This window comes from Nuphar pumila, chromosome 12, assembly GCF_984573655.1.
Source record: "Nuphar pumila chromosome 12, dmNupPumi1.hap1.1, whole genome shotgun sequence".
In the NCBI taxonomy this organism is placed as follows: domain Eukaryota; kingdom Viridiplantae; phylum Streptophyta; class Magnoliopsida; order Nymphaeales; family Nymphaeaceae; genus Nuphar; species Nuphar pumila.
Window position 1 is genome coordinate 29935754 of NC_143260.1, and position 19899 is coordinate 29955652.

The window sequence follows — 19899 nt, forward strand, 5'->3', positions numbered from 1 at the left end:
CAGCTTAAGATGGACATAGGTTTCAGCCACAACAAAATCGGTCCCCTGCCATTTGGCAATAGCAGAAGCATAAACATCAGCTAAAATTATTTTGTGGATAATATAGATGTTTAGAGAGTGATTCAACAAAAAATACCCTCATATGTGTGAATATATGTTTTATAGGTTGCCTGCTCTTACTAGAACTTACCAGGTGGAGAAAGTGTGCGAGCATTGATGTAACTCTGCACCATCCCATTTCCAAATATTCCAAGCAACTTTGCACCAAATCCTGCAACTGAGAGATGATATATCGCCTGAAACAATCAAGGTAAGCAACCTCCAATAAAATACAGAGAATGAGAATGAGAATGTATTGTAACAAAATAATTTAAACAGATGGAAATGGTCATAGCTTGGTAAAGAACAGAGCTTAAGAAATTGAGAATTCAAGAGATCTACATAGAAAGCCATCACATTAATCTGTTGACAAGATCCATCAGCAACGGGGACACAGAATCAAACTAACAAGAGATACTTTTCATCCAGCATTACTTGCTCTATAGAACAGACTCAGTGCAACCAGTAGAGAGGTTTAATTCATATTTTCTATCCTAAAAAGCATCAAGCATAGCTACAATAAAGCAATAATCAGTAAACCAACAATGATAGTCTTGAGGAGGGCACAAATACTGAACCCCTTGCCCAGGGAAAATGCATGGATCATCATACATGAGTTCTCCATAAATGCAAGGAGACCACTGGTAGTCAACCAATAAAAGATAAAATCAAGATTACCTATTATCAAGGCATATATACAAAGAGGGTGAGAAATAGAATATGCACAGTTACTACATAACGTACGGTCTATGGACACCTTTTTTGAGAGAGAGAGAGAGAGACAATACACACCTAAATTTGACACATACGCACTTCACCACAACCCTCAAAATGGTTGAGGGATTGTTCTTAAGGATTGGTGAGATAAAACAAAGGCAGCAACATTAATCTCTAAAGGCAATGGGTTTAGCATTTATAATGCAGTAAAATTTTCAAGAACATGGGAATAAGTTAAAGACTATTCAACACAATTATGTATAAAGCTATAAACTAGGGGAGGCACGTTAATTTTATCTGTGGGCTAAGGGCCATGAACATTTTCATTGTATGATAGCGCCCAAGGTTGTCCATATCATGTCGTATCGTATCGTTACTTTTTGGTCTAACGATACAATAGACACTCATATCGTGATATGGGTGTGTATCGTACCTGTATCAAGTGTATCGTACGATAAACCCCTGTATCGTACGATACAGGTTTGGCGCACTTAAAAGACCCAAAAACATTTTTTTTTTTCATTTTGTGTTTACAAGCCCTCTTAAGGGGCTGATTTTCTCAATAGTGCATTTTCACTCATTTTCTCAAGAGTAAGACTGAATATATGGAATGTCGGTTTAGTAAGCAACGAAGTAGTGATGGGAGTGTAGTGAAGCTTGGTGAGCAAGAAATACCGGTGAATGATTATTTCAAATATTTGGGATCCATCATTCAAAAGTATGGAGAAATTGATGGAGATGTAAATCATAGGATAAAGGTTGGGTGGATGAAATGGAAAAGTGCAACTGGAGTGTTGTGCGATCGTAGAATGCCATTGCGGTTGAAGGGAAAGTTTTATAGGACGACTATTAGAACCGCTTTACTATATGGTACGGAATGTTGGGCTGCCAAGAGACATCATATTCAAAAAATGAGTGTAGCTGAGATGCGGATGCTTAGATGGATGTGTGGAAATACAATAAAAGATAAGATTCGGAACGAGGAGATACGTAAGAAGGTAGGTGTTGCACCCATTGAAAATAAGATGCGAGAGAATCGTTTACGGTGGTTTGGACATATTCGGCGAAGGCCTAATGATGCTCCAGTTAGAAGGTTGGAGAAATGGGAAAATATATTAGTTAAAAGAGGTCGGGGTAGGCCTAGGAAGACTTGGATGGAGATGATAGGAAAGGATATGAATGCTTTGAACCTCACCGAGGACATGGCATTGGATAGAAATGATTGGAGGAAAAGGATTCATGTGGTAGACCCAAAATGAATTTCTTTTTTGGTTCATAGCGCTGACCCCAATTGTTTTGGGATGAAGGCGTAGTTGTTGTTGTTGTTTGTTTGTTGTTGTAAAAAAATCCCTATTCTTTACTTAATATTGAGTGGTTTTAGGAGAATATGGCATCGAAAGATCAGGCATGGGAATTGTAAAGAGTCTTACACACAATCAAGTCTACAAACAACTTGACAAAACATGCATTCACCCAATATGGTAAACCAAAATAGCATACAAAATGCTCCACAGCACAAACATAAGAATAGTGCATAAATGCACTTGAATCTGAATATGTAAGAGGTAAAACCCTCTACCTTTATATTTCAATTACAATGGGCAGCATGCCCTTATTTATAGAGAGATTACATGAGAGGAGCTATTGGAATAGCTGTTGGGATAGTTGTTGGGCTACTCCCAACAGCTCTAATTAGAGCCGTTGGGAGTAGCCCAACAGCTCTATTCAAACAGTCAACATTTTGACTGTTTGACAGAACCTGACAAAAAGGTTGTTGGCTGTTTTGACAGCCCAACAGCTCTAGTCAATTATGACTGTTTGACAAAAAGACAAAAAAAATAAGAAAGAAATAAAATTACAAAAATAAATAAATAAAAAAGTATTACAAGAATATAAGTATATACTTTAAATATATAGTTATATATATATATATATACATATACATACTCTTGTATTACGAAAAGTATGTATATATATATATATTCAAGTATATACATATATATGTTATTTTCTAAGAGTCTCCCTCAAACTTATGGTGAAATCACCGAAAGTTTGTCAAGTAAAAAGTTGAATCTTGGTGAGCACAGTGCCTTGGTGAAGAAGTCAGCAAGTTGATATTCTGATGTCACATAGGGAAGATTAATAGTCTTCTTCAAATATTCTTCACAAACAAAATGACAATTCATCTCTATATGCTTAGTTCTTTCATGAAACATATGATTTCGAGCAATGTATATCGAACTCTTATTGTCACAGCACAATCTTGTAGGATTTTGAAGGTGAATCTCCATATTTGAAATCAGTTGTTTGAGCCACATGACTTCCATAGTAGTAGTTGTCATTGCTCTATATTCAGCTTCTGTAGATGATAATGACACTTTTTGTTGTTTCTTGCACCTCCATGAAATCAAAGATTCACCTAGAAATATACAAAAACCAGTTGTTGAGCGTCTGTTATTTGGATCTCCTCCCCAATCAGCATCAAAATATGCAATAAGATCTAAGGAGAAAGAAGAGGACAGAAAGACTCTCTTATTTATAGTGCATCTGATGTATTTAATAATTCTCATAACTGCACTCATATGAGCTGATGTTGGAGCATGTTGAAATTGACTGGCTATATGTACACCATGGGCTATGTCTGGTCTTGTAATACTTAAATACATAAGAGATCCCACTAGCTGTCTGAAGGGAGTTGGATTGTCCAAAAGAACTCCATCATCGGCTCGCATTTTCATTCCGACAATCTCTGGAGTATCAACAACTTTATCATCTGAAAGTCCTGACCTGTCAATAATATCTGAAGCAAACTTTGTTTGTGACAATATGTATCCTCGATTAGAGTATGAAACTTCTATACCAAGAAAGTATGTTAGAAACCCAAGATCTGTCATTTCAAAAGAATTTTTCAAAAACTGTTTTACTTTCTTGATTCCCTCCTTATCACTACCTGTAATTAACATATCATCAACATATAAAAGTAAAATTATAATACCAGCAGAAAAGTTCTTGATAAACAAAGTTGTATCAGTATCGCATGGTTTAAAACCATACCTTGTAATAACATTGTTAAAAGTATCAAACCAAGCTTTAGGTGCTTGTTTGAGGCCATATAATGCCTTTTTTAATTTAAGCACTTTACATGAAGGAATTATTAATCCAGGTGGAATATCCATATATACTTCCTCATTGAGATTCCCATTTAAAAATGCATTTTTAACATCCATTTAAAATATATTTCAATTTTTAATAGCTGAAATAGCTACAAGCATTCGAACTGTGGTCATCTTGGCAACAGGAGCAAAAGTTTCTTCGTAATCTACTCTGTATTCTTGAGAATATCCTTTGGCAACTAGCCTGACTTTATGCCTTTCCAAGGATCCATTACTTTTGGTTTTTACTTTAAAAACTCATCTACAACCTATTGTCTTCTTTCCTATAGGTAAATCCAGAATTTCCCAAGTATTAACATCTTTAAGAGCTTCTAATTCTATGTGCATAGCTTTTATCCATTCAGGTAAATTTTTTGCTTCATTATAACATGAAGGTTCAAAATATGAGTGGATAGCTATAAGACATGCTCTATGTTTAGGAGAGAATGAATCATAAGACACAAATTTATTTGGGATTCTTGAGGTTCGTTCTGATCTACAAATAGTGGTTTGTTCTGAAAGAATTTCTGATGCTTCATGATTACTTTGATTTACACCTTCATTGGATGTATTTCGATTTCTTCTAGTGTATACTATTGGTTCAACTGTTGTTCTATTTTCAATAAGAGGTTCTACATAAATATTTTCATCATTAGACAATAGTTTGAACAAGAAAGAATAATCAGAGTTTATGTCTTTTGACATGTTTTCTTCAAATCCACTTTCATTTTCAACAAAATTAACATTCCTTGAAATGAGAAGTTTATCATTTTTGGTATCATAACATTTAAATCTTTTTTGTGTTTCTGAATAACCAATGAACGCACAGGAAATAGCTTTAGAAGATAGTTTATCTCCTTTATCATTCAAAACATAACATTTGCAACCAAAGATTCTCAGTCTTTGATAGTCAGGTTGATATTTGAATAATTTTTCAAAAGGAATTTCATTAGATAAAGTTTTGGAAGGCATCTTATTTGCAACCAAAGATCCTCATAAATCCGAATGCACTAACTCAAAGGGTCTTTTCGAAATGAAGTGGCTATGTTGAAAATGAAGAAAATGCATTTTTTCAAGGATACAATCATTGCATATAAATTCATTTTCATTATAAAATTTCTCAAAAAAAGGGAAGAGATATACTTAAAGAGACTAGGATGACCAAGTCTTTTGTGCCAAGTGGCAACATCTTTTGTTTGAACATGATTGCAAAAAGACTTAGATGATAATGACAAAAAATTCATATAGTATAGGTCCTATGTCACAGGGACTCGGCAAAACAGATGCCGCACCCGCGTCGACGCGACGCGGGATCGCTTGCGGGTGCGGCACCGGGTGCGGTCAACACGACCCTGGGTGCGGTCAATGCACCCAGGGTCATTTTTGTCCACATTTTTGGGCGAAAAAAAAAAAATTTCCCCCCGATGAAAAGGAGGAGGATTAGGGCAAAAAAATTTTTTTGCCCTAATCTCTCCTCTCTCTCCCCCTGAGCTCGAGCTCTCCCATCGCCGCCCCAGCTCCGCCGCCCCCAGCTCCGCCTCCCAGACTCCTCCTCTCGGCTCCTCCTCTCCTTTCGCAGGTATGTCTCTCACTCTCTTCTTGGGTCGGCTGGGGAGGGGCCAAGCACCCCCCCCCCTCTCTCGGTCTCTTGTTGGGTCGGCAGGGGAGGGGCTGAGCCTCCCCTGCTCCCTCGTTTTTCGGCACAGGAGGGGCCGAGCCCCTCCCCCATCTACTGTCAGAGGAACACGTTTTTATTTTTTATTGAACTGTACATTATTTTAACTGCAATTGTTATAAGTCAGCCAGCAAGACAGCCTCTTGTCAGAGGAACACATTGAGGGAGCTAAATCTTTTTTACAATGGGATCTGGAAGAAATGGTTGTTTCCTTGGCATAGTAGTTAGACATAGATATGACGAACATGGTCGCTGTATGCAAACCAATTAACTCAGCAGTGTGATCAGTTTATTCTCACGCATTCCGCCCAGTTAATCTGGTTTCTCAGCAAGGGGAGAAGATATGGTGAATGGACTGCTTCACGTCAGTGATGCTAATCTTTTTTCCGCTAGGCCCTTCTTTAACCTGCATCCCCAAATTGAACATGTAAGAAAGTATCTTCATTAGTTCCATGTGTGTGGAGTACGTGAGTTTATGACAATGTTTACTGTTAAATGTTAAACTGTTAAAACTTCAAAATTAAATATATATATATATATAAATTTTTTTTTTTACATTTTTTCCCCTGCCGCACCCACACCCGCACCCGCACCCGCACCCATGTGACATAGTATAGGTCTCATCTTCTATGGCCTTGCCTAATCCGCTTTCCGGACCAAAGATCCTACACGTAGCAATTTGATGATGAAAAAGAGGCACTACAACCAAGATCGGATATTTGAGAAACCGAAAAAAGATTTAAGTTTTGGAATAATTCTAATTTTTAGAACAAAGAATTTTTTTTATTGATTAAAGTGGTTTCAAGAGTTTCTATTCACAAAATATCTAAAGATGTACCATCGGCCGTAAAAACAAAAGATTTGAAAGAATTAGTGCTTGGTTGGGATAAAAGCGATGCATTTAGAGTAATATGAAATGAAGCACCCGAATCAAGAATCTAAGAAGACATATCGGGAATTGATGAAAGTGTGACACCAAAAGTAGAAGGTGTGAAAGAGTTGTTCCTCACAAATTGTTGAAACACTTCCGTAAGTTGTGCAATGGAATCCTTGATATCTCCATCCCTTTTTTTAATCTCCATTTAAGTTGCTTGAGTTCTCTCCAACGAAAGCCACCTTTCTCTTAGGACAATCGGGCCCAAGATGCCTCTGTTCATTACAATGATGACAATTTTTTTTCCACCACCATAGTTATAGTTATTTTTTCAAAAGTAAGGAGACTAATATGTCTTCATATTATTACCCGATTTAGATACCGAGTGTACTTTATCAATATCTTTTTTTAGACCCAAGCATATTTCTTCTTGGCATAGATAAGCAAGAATTTCACTAAGAGGAGTTGAAGCCCTATGAAGTAGGGATCCTTGTAGTTGTTCAAATTCAGGCCTAAGCCTATGAATAAATTGAAAGAATCTCTCTCTTTCCATTTGTTCTTGCCTCATAACAATAGTTGTAAGGACCCCCAAACTGATCATCGAAAAATGCAAAATTCTTTTTTTTTAAACAATTGCGAAAAATCTCTCAAGGACCAGGGGCGCATTACAAATTTATTATTTTCATTCCATCAATCATTTCAAACATAGAGTCAATTTAAACTATAAATTGAAATTCATTTATTTAATCAAATAAGTCAAGAGAGTTCAGAAATTCAAAATCAATTATATTTTATCTTGCGCACATCAGAACCCGAGCCACCAAACCATAAACCTCGAGTCTTCCAGCCAACCAGTCCCTCTCATTACTGAGTCTCAATGCCTGAAAAATATTTTTAGAAAATGGGTAAGAACCGAAGTTCTCGTACGAGATCCTTTAAAAATACAACAGTAAAAAATAAGATAAATTAAATCAAGCACAAGTTTAAAAGGAAATCGTAGGCAACAAATCATCATAACTAACTTACCATTTAAGTTGTTCAAGCAAGCATTCAACAATTTTATGCCAAATCAAACATATCAAAGATTTAGAGATGCATGAAATTAATGCTAAACATTTAAGAATGCATGAATCAATGTAGCATGCATCAATAACTTTTTAAGTTAATTATCGTAATTGTTTTTGCATGCATGTCCCTATTACATGCACACAAATTTAATTCACTTTCTTACAAACATGTGGATACTCAAAACGGGTAAAGTTCTTGATGTTCAAGGCAGTTCATAGTCATAACTTAACACACAATTTGTATTTTAATCAATGGATTCTACATTTGTTTCCTGATCGATATCAAGAATCATAACCATCAATCGAAACATTAAGAATTATCACCTAATGTCGGGACATTAAGAAAATCATCATTCATTAATGTCACTTTCTTGGTATACTAATAACTACAGTTGAGTCAACAACATCACCCTCAGGCAAAGTTACTGAAAGTTCCCTATAACCGTGGCCGAAAACACGAACCACACGTCAGGTTCTTGAGGACAAAAATTGCACACGGTGTTTAGTATCCTCACGGTCTCCCACAACCGCCATCCAAGATTCTCACCTTTTCAGAGGGACACTAAGGAAGAAAATTATTACACTGTTTGATCTCTTTTATCATCTTAATCAATTAAGAGTTCTTTTTACAAGAACAGTTATGCAAATCATGATGCAATAACAAATTCAGGCTCTTGCCCCATCAAATTCAAAATTGTAATTAATTTAGGAAAATCAATTTCCAACAAAATCATTTTGCAATGCAAAAATCACATTCTAAGATTTCGTAAGCAACACATGCTCACAACCTTCAATGGCCTGCCAGTGGATTAAACATTACCACAATACATTAGCATTGCAAAAATTTTCAGTGAACATGAAACACACATAATAACCAAAATTTTATTCTCGAATGCAGACAACATATTTACATATCAACACATATATTGTCGCAAAGCTGTTAAAAAAGAAAACAGCATTTATATCTATTTTATGCAGTGCACCCATTCAAAAACAATCCGCATATATATATATATATATATATATATATATATATATATATATATATATATATATATATATATATATATATATATATATATATATATATATATATTTGTTAGACTGCGAATCTGTTCAAAAGCGCAGAGAACACACACAACCAGTGGCGGAGCCAAAAGTTTTTCTTTGGGTGGGCAGATTTCGGGTCTCGGGGACAATGCTATGGTCCTGAAGGACGATCCATTTATTCGGACCAGTGGCGGAGCCAAAAAAAAATTGCCCACCCATCGTCAGAAGAAATTTTGGTTGTGCGTGACAGATCTGACATGCTCTTCTAGAAGCGGCCTCCCTGGCTGGAGAAGGCAATGGCCATCAAGTTGATGGTACCATCTGGTTTCATCATTCTGAGGGCCTTTATGACATCGGCCTGCCCGTGGCCAGGCTACAACACACTTTCAATCCCTCTTTTCCTCCATTTAGTGAAGCAAGCATAGTGTTTTGCATGACACCCATAACTAGATTTAGGTTTCGGTCATCCATGTCGCCATTCCTGTGATTAGGACCTCACCGATGCAAGTTGTTTCATCAAATTGGACCCTGTGTATGTGATCTACATCATCCATTTAGTGAAGATCGACATTTGAATAGACAGAATCCGACTTATGTGCAGGACTTTTTGTTGATTCAAAAATCAATAACCAATTAATAAAAACATGATTTTTTTTGTTAAAGAACGTTGTCAAAATAAATTGAAAATCATGTTTTTTTTTGTTAAAGAACACTATCAAAAGATTGATTTCTATTAAATCAACTGTGTTGAACCCATCGATAGAGCCAGATTGATCAAAACAACTTAGTACCAATGAGATCCCAGAGGGAGTTATGACCACAGAGGATGATACAGGGATAAGTGGAGTCGAGTTCCCCATAAACGTAGGTTACACGGTTTCACAAAGAACAAATGACAAAAGAAGAAGCTGGGGGAAAAGCACACAGATCTTCGTTGAATATTCACAAGAGAGAACTCCAACTCCCACGAACTAATAACCCGTCTCTTCTGCGGTTTTTACACAGTTCAATAAGGTAAAAAAAATTAAGGGAAAAGATTAGCACTACCATCGTCAGAAGAAAACACACATGGACGCATATTCTTTCTTTAACATCGTCAGAAGAAAAAAAATCCGGTTTCTAATTCTGGGGTGGGCGACCGCCCACCCATGCTCACCCCTGGCTCCGCCAGTGCACACAACCAACATAAGGCACGCAATATAGCGTAAACAACATAATGCAGATAGCATATGTAAACAATGTACACAATTGGCATGTGCAAACATTATATGCAAATGACATGTGCATGGGCAGCAGGTGTAAACAGCATATGACAACTTATATATATATATAGGCTGTTGCGAATCTGTCCAAAACGCGGACTGATTTAAATGTACATCAGTGCTATGAATATAGTCAAATTCACACACTGATATACATGTAATTCATGCTGTGAAATCAACCCAAAACGCAGGTTGATATACATGTACATCATGCTACGAACTCAAAACGCAGGCTGATATACATGTACATCATGCTGCTGCAAAATCAGCCTAAAACGCAGGCTGATATACATGTACATCATGCTGCAAAATCAGCCCAAAATGTAGGCTGATGTGCATGTAATTCATGTTGCGAAATCAGCCCAAAAGGCAGGTTGATATGCATGATCAAGAACGCAACAATACATGTTTTATATATACAGAAAATTATAGGCACGATTAAGGATGCAGAAAATAAATTTTTAAGCATCAAAACATAAAAAATATTATCAATATGCATGTTGAAAATTTGCAGACATGATTAGAGATGCATAATCTTGGATTTAAGCATCAAGAACATCAAAAATACATGGAATATGCATGTAGAAATTTTAAGACAAGATTTGGGATGCAAAAACATGGATTTAAGCATCAAGAATATAAAAAATGCATGGAATATGCATGCAAAAATTTCCAGATATGATTTGGGATGCAAAAACATGAATTTAAGCATCAAGAACATCAAAAATACATAGAATATGCATGCAGAAATTTTCAGACATGATTTGAGATGCAAAAACATGAATTTAAGCATCAAAAACATAAAAACATATGGAATATGCATGCAAAAATTTTCAGACATGTTCATGGATGCAAAAATATGGATTTAAGCATCAAGAACATAAAAAATACATGGAATATGTATGCAAAAATTTTCAGACATGTTCATGGATGCAAAAACATAGATTTAAGCATCAAGAACATAAAAAATACATGAAATATGCATGCAAAAAATTTCAGATATAATTTGGGATGCAAAAACATAGATTTAAGCATCAAGAACATAAAAAATATATGAAATATGCATGCAAAAAATTTCAGACATGATTTGAAATTCAAAAACCTGGATTTAAGCATCAAGAACACCAAAAGTACATGGAATATGCATGCAAAAATTTCCAGACATGTTCATGGATGCAAAAGCATAGATTTAAGCATCAAAAACACCAAAAATACAATGAATATGCATACAAAAATTTTCAGATTTGATTGGCCCTTAAACTCATGATTTAAGACATGTTAAACTCTTGTTCTATCGAAAAAAGAGAGAAACCCGTACCTTGTTTGCTGAAAATACGCAAAAAAATAGAGGAAGAAAAAGAAGAAGATGGTGGAGAAGGTAATGCCTCTCTCTCTCTCTCTCTCTCTCTCTCTCTCTCTCTCTCTTATAGGAGAGAGGTCTTTAGGGGGTGACGGCCCCTTCTAGATGGATAGGGGTAGAGTTCTACCCAAGGTAGAACTCTACCTCTACCTGCTTCTTATTTTTTATTCATATTATATATTTATTTTTTTATTATTATCTTGTAGAAGTTTCCACATTAGGGGGACGCCCCCATATAGATGGGTATTAAGTGGGTATCATATCCTCTTTAAATAAATATATGTATTTTACTTATATGTTTCTTAAATTTTATATTTGTTTTTTTTAAAAGGTATGGATGGATTATGGGTCTGGGTTGGACCCATGACCCAAATCCATATCCATAACCAATTGGATCTCAGCCCATTCATGAGCACTAGTCAATATGGACCTTGGAAACGAAGTGGGTCGAGTCTAATCCAAAACAAAAAAGACCTAAAAATAGAGGTTGGTCAAATCAGAAAAATGCATTTTTTGAACCAACCTATATCCGAATTTGATAAAACAGATCTCCTACGAGATCTACGCTCCATAATGGATCTAACTACGGTCCTAAATCTATTTCACTCCTAAATTTTGCCTGAATTTAACCTGAATTTCGCTCAAATTTAAAGGTTAAAATAAATAGATTCCACATGTTTACATATCATATTAAATATCTTAAATGGGCTTTAGACCAGGTCCAAACCCCCACTAATGTCAGCCATATTTAATGATTTTTAAGCAATTTTGATATGTTAAATGTAAATATTTAATTAAAAATTATATTTTTGAGCTTAAAAATATGAAAAAAAATTATGAGATATTACAATAGCACTTCCTTTCCATTGGGGTTCAAGGAGAGCAAGTTCATCCCATAGAGGAGATAAAGTGCTATAGTAATCGTTAATACTCATATCTCCTTACTTGGTTGCTCTCACTTTTTCTTACAAAAAGAAATGTCTAGCAAGATCTCTTTGAGTGTACATAGCTTTTATGAAGAACTATGCTTCATTTGACTTCTTGAATTTGGCTAGAATAGCACAAATTTTGAGCTCCACATTGTTCATGAACCATACCAATATATTGGCATGATTACTTCCTAATCTTCAACTTTGGATTGGTATTCATCAATGGCCTTGTTTTTTTCTTCTTCATTCAAGGCTTTTTCCTCATTTCCTTCCTTCTTGGTAAGCTTTAGTTGAGGTTCCAAAATCGTACCACATACAAATCCTCAAAGTTTCTCACCTTTGAGGTTGTTTTCCATAGCGGCCGCCCACATTCTAATAGTTAGTCCCATTCAATTTAAATGAGAGATCAATCTTTGCATCATTGTCGGCCATTATGGAAGAGAGGAAGGGAAGAAGATAACAACAAGTGTGCAAAATATACAACAACAACAACTACGCCTTCATCCCAAAACAATTGGGGTCGGCGATATGAACCAACAAAGAAAATCATTATGGGTCTTCCACATGAATCCTTCTCCTCAATTCATTTTTATCCAATGCCATGTCCTCGGTGAGGTTCAAAGCATTCATATCCTTTCCTATCACCTCCATCCATGTCTTCCTAGGCCTACCCCGACCTCTTTTAACTAATATATTTTCCCATTTCTCCGTCCTTCTAACTGGAGCATCATTAGGCCTTCGTCGAATATGTCCAAACCACCGTAAACGATTCTCTCTCATCTTATTTTCAATGGGTGCAACGCCTACCTTCTTACGTATCTCCTCGTTCCGAATCTTATCTTTTATTGTATTTCCACACATCCATCTCAGCATACGCATCTCAGCTACACTCATTTTTTAAATATGATGTCTCTTGGCAGCCCAACATTCCGTACCATATAGTAAAGCGGGCCTAATAGTCGTCCTATAAAACTTTCCCTTCAACCGCAATGGCATTCTACGATCGCACAACACTCCAGTTGCACTCTTCCATTTCATCCACCCAACCTTTATCCTATGATTTACATCTCCATCAATTTCTCCATACTATATAAGCACACAAAAAATAAAATAAAAGAGAGTTCCAAGAGCGCTCAATCACCTAGGGGCTTTGATACCATGTAATGAAACACTAGTGCAAAGAACAATGTCACAAAGTGACTACAACGAATGCACAAGCACATAAACAAGAAGCCACCTATGTCACACGGACTCGGCTCCAAGGTCGCCGCACCCGCGTCGACACGCACCGACACGGGTGCGGACACGGGTGCGGCTCGGACTCGGTCAACCCGACCCTGGGTGTGGTCAACGCACCCAGGGTCATTTTGGTCCATTTTTTGGAAATTTTTTTTTTTTTTGAAATTTTTTTTTAAAATTTTCTGGGCTACAGCTGTAAGGAAAAAAACCCATCACAACTAAAAAACCTGTACACTTTCAAGTTTTAAGTACAGAATGGGCACAACTCAAGTTTTTGTGGTTTTTTCCTGTATGAAGAAAGTGAATTATTACAGTGTATGAAGAAAGTGCCCAAAAGTGAATTATTCTTGTATGAAGAAAGTGTACAGAATGCCTTCACAACTCATCACCTGTCCCCTAATGGGCACACCTTTGACCGAGTCTTTTATATATATGTATATATATATATATATATATTTTTTTTTAATATATATATAGCCGAGTCCCCGTGTCCAAAAATTTTGAAATTGCGCCGCACCCGTGTCGCACCCGCACCCGCACCCGCACCCGCACCCGCACCCATGTGACATAGGAAGCCACTAATGGGCAAAACACAATAAGCCACAAAGGGCTAGGCACCAAACACAATGTGAGAGAGAGAGCTTGAAATATAAAAAATAATATATTGAATATGAAAAGCACAATTTGAAATATAAAAAATAATATATTGAATATGAAAAGCACTGGAGAGAGGTAGGGGCAAAAGCCCCTTTTATATACTTTATGGGACCAATGGGGGGTCCCATAGAGTATGGGTTGGACCCTCTTGCCCCTTCACAAATGAAAAATAATAAAAAGAAAGAAAAATAAAAAAAACAAAAATATCCTTATTGGACATGTCTATTTACATAATAAAAAAAGATTAAATTGCCCCTAGTGGGCATTACAAAAGATAACAGAGAAACAATATATATATGGTATACACAGAAATTACTAAATTTATTTACAATCATACATGGGTTTTGAGCCTAATGAGAAAGTACACTAATGGTGTTGAGTTGATTCATAGTGCAGTTACTAGATTTGCTACGATTTTTTTATAGTGCAAAGTTTAGTAAAGAATAAAATTGCACTAAAAAAAATCTTTTCATCAGAATAGATATTGTATTCAGAAGTGAATTCTAAGATTCATGCGTGAAGTTATAGCGTGCTTTGATTGGTTGATAGTGAAGACAGACCAAATATGGGTTATCTCTATGAAACCATGGATAAGGCAAAAGAGGTCATTAGAGATAATTTAAAGGATAAGAAAAAATTCTACGTACTTATATGGAACATCATTGATCATTGGAGGATTGGGCAACTTTATCAACTTCTTCATGTTGTAGCATACTATTTAAATCCTGCATTTAGATACTCCCCTGCTTTTAAAATTGACAGAGAAGTCAACAAAGGACTTTTGAATTGCATAAAAAGGTTGAACCCTGATTATAGCATTCAAGATCAAATTTATAAAAAAATGAAAACTTATGATAATGCATTGTATGATATGGGGAGACCTGCAGCAATGCAAAACCGTGCCACAATGCATCCAGATAATTTATTTTGTCTATTTCAATTTTAATTTTAAATTGTTATTTAGTTACGATGTTTTGTATGATTATATATTTGTTATTGTCTTATAATTGATTTTTCATTTTCTTGTTTTTTTTTCAAACTTATGGTGGGTCAGGTTTGGAAGTGATGTTCCAAACCTAAGAGCTTTTGTCATTCACATTTTAAGTCAAATATATAGTGTAAGTGGATGCGAGAGAATTTGGAGTGTCTTCAAGCAAATCCATACCAAAAGAAGAAACAAATTGGAGTACGAAAGGCTCAATGACCTCGTTTATGTTCGCTACAACTTACGACTGAGGCAGAGTTATATAAAATTGTAAAGTTTATTTGTCATTTTCATTCAAAACTCAACTAATTTTGATTTTTTTCATGTCATCTTTTTAGGCAAATCGAAAAGTTATCAAAAAGGCGGCACAAAGAGCAATTTGATCACATCAGTTTGGATTCTAAAATATTTTGATAAATTAGATGCATGGGTTGAAGAAGAAACTGAGGCTCTTTTGAATTAAGAGGACATTCAATGGATTAACATGGAAGGAGCACAAGAGGTAGATGATGAAGAACCCACATATCTTGGGGACGATGTGAATGTCGAAGAAGAAGACAATGAAGATGATTATGATTATTGATGTATTATATATTCATGTTTTATTAAAAAACTTGTTCATGTTTTTGTTTATGTAATATGAAAGTATGACTCTTGTGGTATGTAATAGAGACATAAATGCTTTATAATATGATTTTATGTATGTAATTTGTGCAATTCATCATTATTTCATGTGAAATGATTTTTTTAAAATTTGTACTGATTTTTTTTATTTTTTTGAATTTTTTTATTAAAAATTTACAATTAGTTTACGATACGATACGATGTTACTATTGGGTCAACCGATACGGATAACGATACGCTATTTACAACCTTGATAGCGCCAAAACCAATAGGTGCCTCATGATATTGTTACTTCAGTATAGTCTAACAGATAAAGGATAGAAGCACAAACCTGTAACTCGCGATTTCGATCAATCACATACTCCGTATTTGGGCCATAGACACGAACTGTAAAAAGTGCATCTTTCCCATTGTTTTCATTGACAGAAACCTTCAGCACTGCAAAAGCACCAATTGCAGATAATCAGATGGGCAAATTTTTAGTATCTTATTCAAATAAAAGGTGCATAACAAATAGAATGTATATATAATTAGATGATTGTAGTCAACAGAAAGATCAATAGACAAAGCAAAAAAAGAAGTCTGAGGCAGAAAAGATGGATGGCCTAGAAAGTGTTCATACATCATAAGGGTAATACATACATACAGAACACCTACATATATATACATGCATGTCCGCATATGTACAGACTACAAATATACATAATTGGTCTATAGTGGCCAACACAGAGGTCAATCAGTAGGGCAAGGAATTGTGAGGCAGAAAAAATGATCGGCCGAGAGCATTTGCACAAATATATATCTGTATGAACAAATGCATACATAAATACATAATATATGCATATATAATAAAATTAATGAACCTGACAAAAATTATCTATCACAGCATTATGTATAATTATGTATATATGCATGTGAAGATACAATCTGTTGTACAATATAGAAGTGTTGCATTTATAGGCATTAGATTTTAATGCTTATTTCAAAATATAAATGGAATTATAGGATTTGCATTATGATAAACCTTAACCTTATTAGGATGTGAATACAAGGTTATGTGATGTTTTACATATGACGCCTTAGGAAAATGTTGAATCTTATGTTATTTTGCATCCATGATTACCAAAGCTTCTATGGGAATCTTGCTTTCCAAAAAGCCACTTCCGAAGCTGGAAGCTAAGTGCTTCTGAATCTTGGTTCCCATATCATGGGGACCATGCTTCCAAGGACCTAAGATGTTCAACATGAGAATTTAACTTTCACTACGAAAATCACATTTATATAATTAATGAATTGCAGTTCTTATAATGAAAATACCATAGTTGACCTATTTTAATTATATTGAAAACTTTATCTTAAATGGAAATATATTTTTATGGTTTCTTAAAATACAAATGTTTTCATTTTTTTAAACTAGATATTTTAGGCCATTTATTTAAAGAAAAAAAGTCAAGGCACAAATATTCAAAAAAAAAATCTCATTATAAGAGCTTGTACCCTATTATGTATTCTCTAGATCAATTACTTGCTGCTCGTTTTTACAAAATTTGACTTTTGCTTATTCCCCAAGCTTGGTTGTTGAAGAACAAAATAAATAAAATAAACAATGCTTTCAGTTAGCATATGAAGGGAGACCTTTTATTTGGAAACCTTATGCAGATCAGTATGAGTTTAAGCTACATGCCAGTGCTTCACCTCATGTTAGGATAACTCCTTGTTTGTTACCCCAACCATATTCACATAGAAAACTTGCCCCAAACAGTATTTATTGTCAAGTTAGACTAATTTCAATCGTAGTGGCATTGAACGGGATCACCAAGAAAAGCCTTGAAATTTCTTTAACAAGAATTAAGCACAAATAAAAGGCCAAGAAGATCACTGCCAAATGCCCCTAAATAGCTGGGTTCCAAAGGTCTACATACCCAAACACCCATATTGAACTGGTGTTGTACTTGAATAAACAAGTTTTTTTTTCGATAGAATCAATAAGTTTATGAAAGAACAAAGGATAAGCATACCTAAGATAACAAGCATACTATTTTCCTTATAACACAATAGAAAAGGTTTCAAGCTAAAACTGGACAAAAGAGAGGACCAACAAACCGAAAAGTTGGAAAACCCCAAAAGACAGAAAGAGGGATGCACTCACGTAGATTGGTGATGCCTCCAGAAACCGTCTCCACGTCGAAACAAGAATCATCCAACGAATCCCATTTCTTGAACAGATCGTTGCACAACTTTCTGGACGATACCAAGCGAGACTGCTCATCAATAATCCCAAAAAAAGAACACCACATACACACAAATTGGAAAAAATGCAAGAAAATGAGGAAAGGGGAGATGGGGTGTGGCTAATTCTGTTGAAATACGGACATGATCTGCTGCTTGATTTCAGGGAGCGGGTGGGCAATGTCGACGGTGATGGAGGAGGATGGAAGGTCCTCGGTGGCGCCATTTCTCGCTGCTTCTCGCGCTAAAACCTCCATTGAAGTATGATGGTTGCTCTGGTGGTGAGCGGAGTCTCTCTTCCCGACCATTCTTCTCCTCGATCGGGGGATTCGAGTATTTGGAGAGGGTCCTGAATTCCAGGAGATCGAGTGGTCTCTCTCCCTCTCTCCCTCTCTGACCAAGCCTAGGCTGCTGTTGATAACGAAAGATATTGAATGGAACACCGACTGAATCTCTCCCTCTCTCTCTTTCTTTTTCTGACCAAGCCTAGCCGGGATATTCATAACGAAAGGTGATGAATGGAACCGACTAAATCTCTCTCCCTCTCTCTATTTCTTTTTCAAGCCTAGCCAGATATTCGTAAACGAAAGATGAATCATGAATGGAGCCGACCAAATCCGTGGCGTCTCTCTCTGTAGTATATACACCCTTGTTTTCCACGAGCCTAGGTGGACTGGGAGGTCCGGGTGGGCCAGACAGTCCTAATGTGGGGGAGGGGAGTGTGTGGTTGCTGGTTGGCCTTACTCCAACTCATCCAGACAATGAATCACTGGCTTTGTAGTCTTTTTTATTTATTTATAACCCCAAGAAATTACACCCAGGCTGAAGATCTGATCACAGCGGCTCAGCTTGCTATACCTACTGTCGTCGTACCGACACGGCATAAAACTTCAATTTTTTTTATAAAATTTATATGTTTTAAAATAATTTCAACTGTATTTGAGAACTGATAACTAAGATGAATATGCATTCGGTAAAAGCCTATTCCAATTACCTTAGTGGTGGCTGTTGGAAAATTGATGTTACGAGAGTTTATACATTTTGGTAAAAGCCTAGTCCACCAAACTTCGTGGTAGTTATTTGAAAAAATCATGTTGAGAGGTAGTTTATGCATTCGGGAAAGGAAGTGAGATGGTCTCCCTTTTATATTTGCAATAAACTCTGAATTTAGTAACTACCACCTTTTAGAGATCCGTAGCTGCCAAATCCAACAATTGGAAGATATCACTTTCCGACTTTTGAAACAACCTTTTGTACAAGTGATTGACGTAATACAAATTATTTTTTTGGCTGTTTTAATTTTCAAATATTTAAGATAAATTCTCGGCTGTTTAAATTTTCAAATATTTATGATAAATGCTTACCTTATCAAGGAATTGCTCAGATGGCTGCTTGAGTTACTTTCTATATGACTTAGCTGTAATAACTCTTTAAGATGAGAATTTTAATCTTTTTTTTTTAATTATTGACTACCACTTTTTTATCTCCTCATTTTTGTAACTATATTTAAGGACAAATAAGTAATTTGATTTTTTTTAAATAGGCAAGTAATTTGAACATTAAGAGTACCACAAATGAACACTTGAGGAATTTCTTAAAAAGGTGGGCAATTATTAGAATAGATCGGGTCATATCATGTATAACAAATCTTCCATTATGTTCAATCCCCATCACTCAATCTCCCTTGGGAATCAAAAGTGTGAGAGTTATTTTCCATATGATGGGTCGGTTATATGCAATGTGACTTGATCTGCTTTGGGCGTTTATTATAAATATTTGAAAACCGAGGCAATTAAACATAAATTCACTGTATATCAGGTGCATACTTGTAATATTTATTTTGTTATAAAATATACATTTGATAAATATTTTTATTGAAAAAACTTATAACTAGTTTTATCATATCTTTGTTGTTGCTTTTTACTTGCCTTCTTTTATGCTAACCACAAGTTTTGCGTTTTACGTATCAAAGTGTTTCTT

General features: G+C 35.6%; 1 protein-coding gene across 5 annotated transcripts in view; it reads right to left on the minus strand.

The window, feature by feature from the left end:
- LOC149820481 (putative ethanolamine kinase) overlaps positions 1–18525 on the minus strand; it is a 53430-nt gene extending 34905 nt beyond the window's left edge. For 4 of the 5 annotated variants that reach the window (XR_016426883.1, XR_016426884.1, XM_089983931.1 and 1 more), the window contains exons 1-4: positions 18064–18470; positions 17840–17931; positions 16022–16128; positions 191–296 (exon numbers count right to left, since the gene is read on the minus strand). Coding sequence is in view for 3 of the 5 variants with exons in the window: in XM_089983931.1 (XP_089840057.1) it covers positions 191–296; positions 16022–16128; positions 17840–17931; positions 18064–18422 (664 nt within the window). In the remaining 2 variants the exon portion in view is untranslated. Of the gene's footprint in view, positions 1–190; positions 297–16021; positions 16129–17839; positions 17932–18063 lie in introns of all 5 variants that reach the window. The other variant, XM_089983933.1, reaches the window with a different exon arrangement.
- Between the last annotated feature and the right edge of the window lie 1374 nt (positions 18526–19899).